At 45.2% G+C, this 12,652-nt stretch overlaps 1 protein-coding gene across 4 annotated transcripts in view; it reads right to left on the reverse strand.

Annotated features, from left to right (window-relative positions):
- Positions 1–1,936: 1,936 nt before the first annotated feature.
- Positions 1,937–12,652, reverse strand: part of STKLD1 (serine/threonine kinase like domain containing 1) — a 57,447-nt gene continuing 46,731 nt past the window's right edge. For 2 of the 4 annotated variants that reach the window (XM_030207717.1, XM_030207714.1), the window contains 5 exons: positions 5,279–5,407; positions 4,890–5,018; positions 4,263–4,403; positions 3,652–3,731; positions 1,937–2,335 (listed from right to left, as the gene is read on the reverse strand). In XM_030207717.1, coding sequence (XP_030063577.1) covers positions 2,288–2,335; positions 3,652–3,731; positions 4,263–4,403; positions 4,890–5,018; positions 5,279–5,407 — 527 coding nt within the window. In that variant the 3' untranslated portion in view covers positions 1,937–2,287. The remainder of the gene's footprint in view (positions 2,336–3,651; positions 3,732–4,262; positions 4,404–4,889; positions 5,019–5,278; positions 5,408–12,652) is intronic. The other 2 variants (XM_030207716.1, XM_030207715.1) reach the window with 2 other exon arrangements.

Raw genomic sequence — 12,652 nt, forward strand, 5'->3', positions numbered from 1 at the left:
GTCCTCCCTATTCCTTGCCAAACAGGACTATTACACCCAATTGACTAATTCCCTCAGCTCTAACCTCGTCGTCTCTTCGCCATCCTTAACTCCCTCCTCAAAGTGCCCTCCGCTCCCACCCCCCCTCACTCCTCAATCACTGGCTGATTACTTCCGTGACAAGGTGCAGAAGATCAACCTCGAATTCACCACCAAACCATCTCTTCCTCTTCACCCTTTAACCCACTCCCTCAACCAACCAACCCAGGCCTCCTCCTCCTCTTTTCCTGATAATCACCGAAGAGGAAACCGCCCATCTTCTTTCCTCCTCGAAATGCACCACCTGTTCCTCTGACCCCATCCCCACCAACTTACTCAACACCATCTCTCCTACTGTCAGCCCCCCCTCTGTCATATCCTCAACCTCTCTCTCTTCACTGCAACTGTCCCTGACACCTTCAAGCATGCTGTAGTCACACCACTCCTCAAACAACCATCACTTGACCCTACCTGTCCCTCCAACTACCGCCCAATTTCCCTCCTACCCTTCCTCTCCAAGATACTTGAACGCGGCGCCGTTCATAGCCGTTGCCTAGATTTTCTCTCCTCTCATGCCATCCTCGATCCGCTTCAATCTGGCTTTCGCCCCTACACTTGACAGAAACGGCAGTATCTAAAGTCTGCAATGACCTGTTCCTTGCCAAATCCGAAGGCCACTACTCCATCCTCATCGACCTATCCGCCGCTTTTGATACTGTCAATCACAATTTACTTCTTGCCACACTGTCCTCATTTGGGTTCCAAGGCTCTGTCCTCTCCTGGTTCTCCTCTTATCTCTCCCACCGTACCTTCAGAGTACATTCTCATGGTTCTTCCTCCACCCCCATCCCGCTCTCTGTTGGAGTTCCTCAGGGATCCATCCTTGGACCCCTCCTTTTTTCAATCTACACCTCTTCCTGGGTTCCCTGATCTCATCTCATGGTTTCCAATATCATCTTTATGCCGACGAAACCCAGCTTTATCTCTCCGCACCAGACATCACTGCGGAAACCCAGGCCAAGGTATCGGCCTGCTTATCCGACATTGCTGCCTGGATGTCCAACCACCACCTGAAACTGAACATGGCCAAGACCGAGCTTATTGTCTTCCCACCCAAACCCACTTCTCCTCTCCCGCCACTCTCTATCTCAGTTGATAACACCCTCATCCTCCCCGTCTCATCTGCACTCAACCTCGGAGTCATCTTCGACTTCTCCCTCTCCTTCTCTGCGCATATCCAGCAGATAGCCAAGACCTGTCGCTTCTTCCTCTATAACATTAGCAAAATTCGCCCTTTTCTCTCTGAGCACACCACCCGAACTCTCGTCCACTCTCTCATTACCTCTCGCCTTGACTACTGCAACCTACTCCTCACTGGCCTCCCACTTAGCCATCTATCCCCCCTTCAGTCTGTTCAGAACTCTGCTGCACGGCTTATCTTCCGCCTGGACCGATATACTCATGTCACCCCCCTCCTCAAGTCACTTCACTGGCTTCCGATTAGGCACCACATACAGTTCAAGCTTCTCCTACTAATCTACAAATGCACTTGTTCTGCAGCCCCCCCTACCTCTCTACCCTCATCTCCCCCTATGTTCCTACCCGTAACCTCCGCTCTCAAGACAAATCCCTCCTTTCAGTACCCTTCTCCACCACCGCCAACTCCAGGCTCCGCCCTTTCTGCCTCGCCTTACCCCATGCTTAGAATAAACTCCCTGAACCCATTCGCCAGGCCCCCTCCCTGCCCATCTTCAAATCCTTGCTCAAAGCCCACCTCTTCAATGTTGCCTTCGGCACCTAACCACATACCTCTATTCAGGAAATCTAGACTGCCCAAACTTGACATTTCGTCCTTTAGATTGTAAGCTCCTTTGAGCAGGGACTGTCCTTCTTTGTTAAACTGTACAGCGCTGCGTAACCCTAGTAGCGCTCTAGAAATGTCAAGTAGTAGCAGTAGTAGTAGTAGATAAATGGTTTTGAAAATAGGGGTTTGTTTTGGACAGTGGTTGGGTTATACAATAAGCACAGAGCATTAGAAAATGAAACACAGTAGATTTCACTGTACTACAAATTTATTTTCTGAAGATTTGTTTAGCAGAGAGAGTAGTAGGCACAGTGTTCCCTGATGAATAATGGCCCTCTCTATACCACAAATTAACACAGAAATACAGCAGTTGTCTTGCAGCTTGGGGCTGAGGAAAGCAATGAGATATGTAACATTGGAAAAGACACTTTTCCTGCTGCGCTATGTAATTTTATGTTCCATTCCTTATTGCTGCAACTTCAGGAGTGTGGCGTTAACGAGGACCACTATATCCTGGAAAAGAAAAGAGGGACAGTGTGCACTGTGTCCTATACTATGCTGTGTTTTTATCTGTCAAAAATGCATCTTCTAGGTTTCTGCCTGCAGTCATGACACTGTTGTAAGGAGGGGTTTGTTTGTTTTGGGGGGGGGGGGTTTAATGCTCTTCCATCTCTCTTGTACTGACACTCACTTCCCCCTATTCTTACCCAAGCTCGTTGAGCTTAAGTGGAGAGACTTTAGGATTCACAAGTATCAGAGAGACTAATATACTGGAGGAAATCTTGGCAGGCTCTCGTTAAATTATTTCATGAAAAAAAAAGGGTTTCAGTGTATGGAGCAAAGCTAGTAAGGTCCCCAGCACATCATGGAATACACATTGCATGATAATGCACATAAGTTCCTGAAAACCTAATTAAATTCCCCTCTTTATGCAAATGTTTATGTTAAGTGCCAAAGCCTTAGAATAAGATCTCTCCTTCCTTTAGACGGAGTACTGACGCACCTGTACCCAGCTCAATGTGTAGTTGTGGAGGGGAGCAGTGGGGACCGCCTCAGATTTGGCACTAGCTCTTCATCAGCAGCACACTGTGAAGAGTTGTACTTAAAGGCCTCTGCACAGATTACAACAGTTCTGACAGAATTTGTCCATTACAAGATCAACATTTTGGACTATTTGAACAGTGTCAGAGGCTGCATAGACTATGTAGATACCAGGGGTGTAGCCAGACTTCAGTGGGAGGGGGGTCCAGAGCCCGAGGTGAGGGGGCACATTTTACCCCCCCCCCCCGACGCCGCTGACCCCCATCCACCATTTTTAACCCGTCCCGCCACCACCACCACCACCTTTGACCCCCCCCCCCCCCACAGTGCCAGCCCTTTCGACCCCCTCTTTCCACTACCGCCAACCCGCCACCGTTGGTTACCTTTGCTGGTGGGGGCCCCCAACCCCCGCCAGCCGAAATCCTCTTCTCTGGCGCGGCCACGTTGCTGATCTGCAAGGGCAGGCTTCTGTTTCTGTGAGTCTGACGTCCTGCAGAAACAGAAGCCTGCCCTTGCAGATCAGCAACGCGGCCGTGCTGGAGAAGAGGACTTCAGCTGCTGGGGGTTGGTGACCCCCGCCAGCAAAGGTACCCGACGGCAGCAGTGGGGGAGGGTTGGTGGTGGGAGGGGGGTCGAAGGGGTTGGCAGTGGGGGGGGGGGGGGGCAGGGCCGTGGCCCCACGTAGCTACACCCCTGGTAGATACTGGCTTATCCATTAACTACCCTGCCTCTTAGCATGCATAGGAGGTGGAAGGAGAATTCCCCTAGTACATTAGATTCCATGTTACCTCTGTCGAAGCATTTTTCATTTTGATTTCATTTAGTAGTTGGTCCACATGGTAGCACAGCAGCTCTGGTACTGTAGGTGCTAGGAGACAATTAATTTCAATTATTCTTGCTGTGCTTACTTATGGGTATAGTGACTACCTCTGCTGACCAAACCTCTGCATCCCAGAAGCTTTCAGATCACACAAATAGTTCTTCTGCTCCCATAATTTCCAACCCTGATAAGGCATGTCCTGTCTCTTAAAAGTCCAGAAACCTCCTGCTATCAATATCAGGTTAACAACTGGACCCCAGATTTAAGGCAGTGTGAAAGTGAACATATAGTCAAAGTACATAAAGGTGATTAGAGGTACCAATAATCTGACAAACTCTTGACCCAGGATCTCCAAAGAATTTATGTGAAACCTTTCACATTACAACCCCCCCCCCCCCCCCCCAGCCACTGTAAAGCAACATGTCTATTGTAAAAAATAGAGCTCACAGATGATCTGAGAAGAAGGTTATTCTGTTTACCAAATAAGCTAACTGGGGGTCACTGCCGCACCCTCTTCTCACTCCAGTGTTCCTGATGGGCAAAAGTGGAGAATGAGTGGGATGAGTACAATACATTTACCGTGCTGAACCATCTCTAGGAAGAGCAGGAGGATATTCTCAACTACTTCTGGATTATCACAGTGTAGTTGGTAGGAACCTTTGATCACAGTTATGCCACTGATTCCCGTCACTGGTACAATGATCCTCAGTGCTGCCATCTCTGAAAGACAGGTTTAGAGTCAGGCAGACTTACCCAATAACAACATGTCTTTTCTCAGTCTGTATGTTCCATCTATCCAACTTCCCATATTCAACACAATGGCTTTATTTTTTCTGCCCAGGCTCTTGCTTGTGAATGATGAATGATGCTTCATTATGCTGCTGGAGACCAAGAGCATGGGGACTCTTTTTTTGTGCACCTCAGAAAACAATGAGGGAGTTTTGCAAGGTGGATAAGAAATGACTAGCAGGTGTCAAAAGAAGGATGTGTTCCAAGAGGTTTCTCCATGACTAATGATTACTGATGTTGGATAGTAGATACCTAACCTTACACAGTACTTCATATCCTTTTCCCAGGCAGCACAGAATGGGTAGTTGAGTTAAGAAAAAAAGCTTAAGTACAGCAGAAGCTGAAATCTTTTGGAATAAACAAACTATCAAATATATTAAACTTTCAGTCACATTTACACTCCATTCTTGGTGCTACCTGATGTCCTGAGTAAGCCTGCCAGTGCCAGACTGGCATTATTCACCAGCACTGGCCTTCCAGGATGCCTCCCAAGAGACTCCAGAAGGATAAGAGTAACTGCTTCACACTGCTCTTCATCTATGCAACCTGTTATATAGGGAGATAAGACCTGTGTTATATTTATTTGCAAAATAAATGGAAAATTTCCAAATGAGACAAGGTTACCATAAGGGGGTATATAGTGATATACTAAACAAGGCATAAAGAGCCTCCAAATTGCCAATGGCCCTCCAGAAACCCCCTGCATATCCCCCTCCACAGACCCCATGACTTCTTTACTACCTCTGGGCAGGGGCCACCATACACCCAACCCCACTGCTGTGATAGATAAAGGCCCAAACATTCACCTTGCAAGCACAAACCCCACAGAGTGCAGCAGGCCAATTCTAACACATCGCCATCCTGAAAATACACCTGCATAACATTGCATATGGTCTGGACAGCACCTTCTATTGATACTCTTATAGTGTTCCTGTCTGCATGCAGAAAAACAACAAAAGAGCACAAAATACACACATTAACAGCCTGTATGTACTATGATAAACAGTGTTGTATAGTAACTAAGTAAATGTAACTAGTTACTGTAAAGTGTTACTTTTACTGAAATAATAATTTTACCAATTTTTACCTAGTTAGTTCTCATGTTTGCAGTTAAAAGTAAAAGTGGCAGAGAGACCTAAATGATGATACGTCAGTAAACCAAATGAAACAGCAAAACCTGGAACTGGATTTTGCAACTGCAAACCTCGTCACACAAACAGTGGATCATCTCATCTTAAATTTTGGTGTTCAGGGAATACAGCCTATGAGAACAGTAGAGTTGCCTATGCTTGTTGAACTGGTTACTAGTCTCCAGCCAAACAGAACAGTGATGAATTTGGTTACTTTGAAGCGGAGATTAAGCTGAAGCTGGTTGCAGTTCTTGGTGAACAGACACAACAGGCTGCTGGACATCCCATGGAAAATTTTACATTGGTGTGACAGTCCACTGGATTGATAGTCTGTTTGTCTTGCCTTAAGACTGAAGAGTTTCCATACATTTGACACTTTTGCATCAGTTCTTGAATATATTCAGAGTTTGCCATCAGATGAAAAATAGGACAACAACAGACAATGATTTCAACTTTGTGAAATGAATTACTACTAATGCAGATGATAATGACAATGATGATGATAAAGCATTTTTTGCTATAAGGAAGTCAAGTATTTCACATAGAGATTCCTTTGATCAATGCCTACAGACCCAGTTAAAAGATGTCAGTAATATTGCGGCCTGGCCTGATTTGAAGGAACTTATTATCAAACTGAACAATCTACTTCCTGGTAGTGCAGTTGTTTTAACACCTTTTTAGCTGTGGTGGATTAAAGATTCACAAGCACACTCACATGAGTGAGTCATTTTCAAAATGCAGTTTTACTAAAAGCAAAGTAGACTGAATTGTAGAGCAATAAAATTGTTGGGCTAAAAATGTTAACAATAGTTACTTACAGGCTCATTTTCGAAAGAGAAGGGCGTCCATCTTTCGACATAAATAGGAACATGGACGTCCATCTCCCAGAGATGTCCAAATCAGTATAATCAAAACCCGATTTTGGACGTCACTAACTGAAGTCTGTCACAAGGACGTCCAAATTTCAAGGGGGCGTGTTGGAGGTATAGTGAAGGCGGGACTTGGGCGTGCCTAACACTTGGACGTCTTTGACCCATAATCGAAAAAAGCAAGGATGTCCGTGATGAACACTTGAACGTTTTCACCCAGACATGTTTTTTTTTTTACAAATAAGGCACAAAAAGGTGCCCGAAATGACCAGATGGCCACAGAAGGTAATCGGGGATGACCTCCCATTATTCCCACAGTGGTTACTAACCCCCTCCCACCCTCAAAACCATCTTTAAAAATATTTCGTGCCAGCCTCAGATGTCATACTCAGGTTCATGACAGCGCATGAAGGTCCCAGGAGCAGTTTCAGTGGGTCTGCAGTGCACTTCAGACAGGTAGACCCAGGCCCATAACCCCCCCCCCCCCCACTTGTTACATTTGTGGAGGAAACAACGAGCTCTCCAAAATCCACCACAAACCCACTGTACCCACATATAGGTTCCCCACTTCACCCATAAGGGCTATGGTAGTGGTGTACAGTTGTGGGTAGTGGGTTTTGGGGGGCTCAGCATACAAGGTAAGGGAGCTATGTTCCTGGGAGCATTTTATGAAGTCCACTGCAGTGCCCCCTAGGGTGCCCGGTTGGTGTCCTGGCACGTCAGGGGGACCAGTGCACTAGAAATGCTGGCTCCTCCCACGTCCAAATGGCTTGCATTTGGACGTCTTTGGTTTCGAAAATCGCCACAAGTCACTTGGACAGTATTTTCGAAACATCCATCTTTTTTTGAAAATACATTTTTCCCCGCCCCCAGATTTGGACGTTTTACAAAGATGTCCAAATCACAACTTGGACGTTTCTTTCAAAAATGCCCCTCTTAGTAACATTGTAAGTGACGGCACATAAATACCTGAACAGTCCATCCAGTCTGCCCAAAAGTCATATTCATTATCAATTCAAGATTAAATCAACAATGAATGTGAAATTATATACTTGATCATGGTCTTTCTTTGGTGTTTCTGGGACAGACTGTAGAAATCCGCCCAGCTTTGTCCTTATGTTCCAACTACTTGAGTTGCCGTCAAAACCCACTCCTACCTATCCAAATTTGTCATTTCATTTGCGGGACATGGACCGTAAAAGTCTGCCTGGCACTGTCCTCACATTCTAAATTTACTGGAGTCTTTGTCAAAGCCCTCTCCAGCCCATTCTAAACTGGATTCCTATATGCGGGACATAGATGTACAAGTCAGCCCAGCATTGGCCTTAGTTTATACAGCCAGAGTTGCCATCTAAGCACCACATGCAAACACATATGCAACCCTTTAAGTTTTTTTTTTATGCCATTCATTTTTTAATTAGAGATCCCCTGTGTTCATTCCTCACCTTTTTGAATCCCACCACTGTTTTTTTCTCCACCTGCCTCGGGAGGGCATTCCAGGCATCAACTACCCTCACCAAGAAACGGAATTTTCTGATATTACTTCTAAATCTACCACTCCATAACTCAATTCATGTCCTCTAGTTTTACCATTTTCCCTTCTCTGGAAAATATTTGTTTTATTAATATCTTTCAAGTATTTAAACGTCTATATCATATTTCCCCGGTGGTCCCTCCTCTCCTCCCCTCTAGGGTACACATCTTCAGGTCTTCTAGTCTCTTCTCATATGTCTTTTGGCTCAAGCCATATTCACTATAGTTACAGTACTTTTACTTTTTACTCAAAAGTATTATATTAGGCAGCAACATTTTTACTTAAGTACATTTTTTTTATGTATTCTCATTGTACTTTTACTTATTAAAATATACATTTATTTTTACTTAAGTAATTTAAACAACACTGATGATAAGCATGTGCTCAGTACAGAGATGTGCTAAAACTATGCACAACTGCTTTGATCTCATTGATACCTGAGATTGCATTCTCAGCATATGTTCTTCTCAGACCTTTCTGGGGAAGGAAATGAAAAGTGAAGCTAAAGCAGTTGAGTTCCTTTACTGGTTTTTTGAAGGCACTATCTCTTTCCGTTCATTGGTAGTTTACTTGATGTGGGCAGGTCTTAAGTCCTAATGTTCTCATCTGATTAAATATTCTGTTGGACAACACAAGAACAGAACCCATCTGCTAGTACTGTGCACATAATGTTACAGCTTAGCTTGTACACCAGTTCACAGCCTTTAACTGTGTTTATGTCCAAAGTAATGAGGAGGTATGATGGACTGGAGCTCTGCCTGGGTGAAGGGAGACACAGCATATGGCTCTTTTCAACAATGTAATTACTCCATGAGAATAAGGAAAAGGAGGGGCTGACTAATCCAGTCTCAGCTGGGTAGTATGTTGCTTTTCCTGCTAATGCTACTTAAATTTGTAAAGGCATGATGTAGAGAATGATGGTTTTTAACTGATGTTGTTGCCTTGAACAGACTTGGGCATTTTCAAAAGGATATCCAAGTCAGAATTCAGATATCCTGCTCATAACGTCCAAAAAAAAGGTCCATTTCACAGGCATTTTCAAACAGGAAATACGTCGGGGTTTCCTGTTCGAAAATATGTGAGAACGTCCAAAATGAACAGCCATTTTTCAAACTAAAACATTCAAATTATGAACGCCAAAAAACCAGGGCAAGCATGTCTTTCTGGCCGCATTTTTACAGAAATGGCCACACAGATGTCCTTGCAGAGCAGAAGGGCAGCCTAGCGGTCAGTGCCACAAACTGTAATGTGTTTTGCTGTGCAGTTTTTGCTGCTGTGGTCAGGAAGAGCCCCAGCTTAGGCAGCAAGGTTTTTCTAAGCCTGCAAGGGCTTTCTAGCCCTCTGAATCCTGGCAGTATAGATTGATGCCAACTACCGCGAGATGAGGAGGATGCCGGTGAATCTCATGGTGTCATAGGACGGGTTGGACAATCAATTGCTAAGAGGAGGATGTCAACAGCAGAATCTATTTGTTCATCTACGCCACAATTGGAAGGGAGTGTAACCTAGCTACTCGGGCCTTTGGGAAGAGAACGTTGAAGGTGGATTGCCAATGCTTACCCTAAAGAAGGCATTTGTGAGACTGGAGGTGGTCACTTTGGAATCACTCGGGACTGCTACAGAAAGTTTAGATAGGGTTCGCTCCTCTATAGTTAATATTTCTGCTTTTTCTACCTCCAAGCTGCAGGACTTGGAGACTAAAATTACTTCTCAAGTCTCAAGAATTTATGTTACGCATAACTCTGTCTCTGATTTAAAATCTTAATGGATAATTCTGTTTTAAGGAAAATTTAAAATCTGGAGAATGGCAATAGAAGCCTAAACTTAAGGCTCCTTAACTTTCCACTGTCTAGGCTGACCCTGGCCATAGATTTTTTAATAGATTTTTACAATCTGTGTTAAAATATCCTCAGTCAGCTTTTCTACTCTTCAGAAGATATATTGGATCAACTGAAAAGAATAATACAGAAGCCCCTGGGAACTTGGATATATCTGCTATTTTGGAATCTTCGGATATTTTGGTTTCTGCCAGAGCTACTCTTTTGATTACATTTGTTTTTCAACAAGATAGAGAATCGATATGGAGACTATATTATAAAACTAGACACATCTTTTCTTGGTGGCAAAGTGCAGATATTTCCAGATGTGTCCATGTGGACACAAGCAAGAAGGAAGAAATTTTTGGAGCTTTGTTTGGCAGTAATTAATTTGGGATCTTCTTTCCAACTTAGGTTTCCTTGTAAATATTTTATTTCTTATCAAAATAATCAATATATTTTCTATGATCCGGGTGCATTTTGTCTAGCAAAAAAGGTGCCGGTACTCAAATACCAGGCCACCCTTCAGGGGTGGATTGATCATTGAGGGACTCACCCCACAATAGCCAGGACCCCTGCAACCAGTCATAGAATCTATGACAAGGCAGAATTTGTATGTAGAACCTGAGCTCTTTCATTAAAATATGAGAAACATGGGTCAAGTTTAGCAGACAGTGGAAAAGGTGCCGGTACTCAGTACCCCTGAGTACCCCCTCAAAAAAAGCCCTGGATCCGGCATAATTGAGGTTTTTTTCTGGAAGGAAAAGGTGTTCTTTTAATGATGGAACTGAACATGGGCATAGCTACGGGTGGGCCTGGGTGGGCCCAGGCCCACCCAATCTTGACTCAGGCCCGCCCACCCACCTGCCAAGTCTGAGATGATCCTCCGCTCCACCGCTACCACCGCCGCTGCGTCTCTGTGAGCAGCCTCGGCAAAAGAAGAAAATGAAGTTCAGGGCCGCAGCAGCCTTCAGGCATGCGCTGTCGGCTCTGCCGTTCTCTGCCCCCGCTGACGTCAATTTCCTGTTCCGAGGGCTGAGGACTGGCAGACCAACAGCGCATGCCTAAAGGCTGCTGCGGGCGGGGGGGAAGCAGAAAGAGGGCCCGGGCTGGCCAGCTAAGCAGTACTAGTACCACACGTGGAGGAAGAGGCAGAGCACATAGGTGAGCAAGATGGGGATTGGGGCTGTCGCTGTTTTTAGGCTGGGGAATTTTAAGGCTATCTGGCAACCCATTCACAAAACGTACTTTGTCGCAACAGATAGCTGCTTGTATTTTTTTTTCCCTCCCATGAAAAATGCAGATCCCTCATGACATGGCTCTTCGTCTTCGGACTTTGGCTAGTACAAAAGCGCATCTTCACAGAGCTTCCCCATAGATGTTTGTAAGCGGGTATCCTTGTATACTTTTAGTGATCCGATATTGCCTCATTGTGTACCAACTCCCAAATCATCTCCAGTTTCGGACTTGATGTTGCGCTCTCCTCTGCTTTGACTCCATTTTTTGATAGGAAAGAGCAAACACTCACATAATGACATCACTCTACCTTTCCTTACCATCCTTCTTACTTCTTAGCCTTCCCTATCTCCTTTCTGTTTGTTATCCCGTCTTAGCTTGCATTTATATCAAACCCTACAACTACTCGTTTACTACAATTAGTATGTTTCTTTTCATGACTGTAAATGTATTTACTATGTAAGTCACATTGAACCTGCAACATGTGGGAAAGCGCGGGGTACAAATGTAATAATAATAATAAAAGGTACGTGGAAACAAAAAATGCTGGGGTGGAGGAGCATAGAACAAATATTTTGTTTGGCAGGAGAGGAGGAAGAAAGTGTGTCAAAGTGTATGTTGCATGGTGGGGGGGGGGGGGGGGAAGAGAGAGATCAAAGATGTTGGATGGGTACAGAAAAAGGGGAAACACTGGATGGAAAGGAGGAAGAGAGAGGAGATGGATGAAAGGAGGGAGACACTGGACAGAAGGTGGAGAGCGAGGGAAGATGTTGGTGGAAGGGAGAGAGAGAGAAAGGGACATGCTGGATGGAGGTGAGAGGGGAGAAGCTGGATGGAAAGAAAGAAGAGTTGGGATGCTGGATAGAAGAGGGGTACAGAGAGAAAGATGAATGGAAAGATGGTGGGAGAAAGAGGGGACATGGAAAAGGGCAGGGGAGAGACAAGCTGTTGGGGAGAAGGAAGGGGAGCAAGGGGGAGACCCTGGTTGGTCAGATGGAGAGAGAAACAGGAGAAATGCTGGATGAAAGGAGGGAGAGAGAGGAAAAATGCTAGAAGTAGGGCACACTACTTTATATATATATATATAAGTAAAAAAGGCCCGTTTCTGAAACCAATGAAACGGGCGCTAGCATGTGGCTTTTTTTGTGTGTGTGTGTGTATGTGTCATAGAGTTATTTTGTGTGTGTGTGTGAGTGTGTGAGGGTGCGGTGTGTGTGCAGGTTGTTGATGTGTGTCTTTTTTTGTTTTGTTTTTTGCTTGGGGGTTGGGGGATGTGCTGTGCTGTCCTTGGTCGCTGTTTGCTGCAGGCTGGGTCGCGGGTAATCCTTCCAGCTGGGCCGTAGCTTGTCCTGTTCGCCCACGTCCCAGATGGTGACGGGCACGTTGTTTTCCGGCTCCTCTGACTCCATGTCAAGCGATCCCAAATATAGTCTGTGCTATAGGCCCTCTGGCACTCTTCAGTATTGGCATTAGGCATTTAAAAATTTCTCCCCCCCCCCCCCCCCGGTCTATTTTTGCACATACCCACAGCAGGAATATTCTTCTCTCGTTCCAGCGGTGGTTCTGTGCTCTCCGTGCTGCACAGATAATGAGC

This window comes from Microcaecilia unicolor, chromosome 6, assembly GCF_901765095.1.
Source record: "Microcaecilia unicolor chromosome 6, aMicUni1.1, whole genome shotgun sequence".
Lineage (NCBI taxonomy): Eukaryota > Metazoa > Chordata > Amphibia > Gymnophiona > Siphonopidae > Microcaecilia > Microcaecilia unicolor.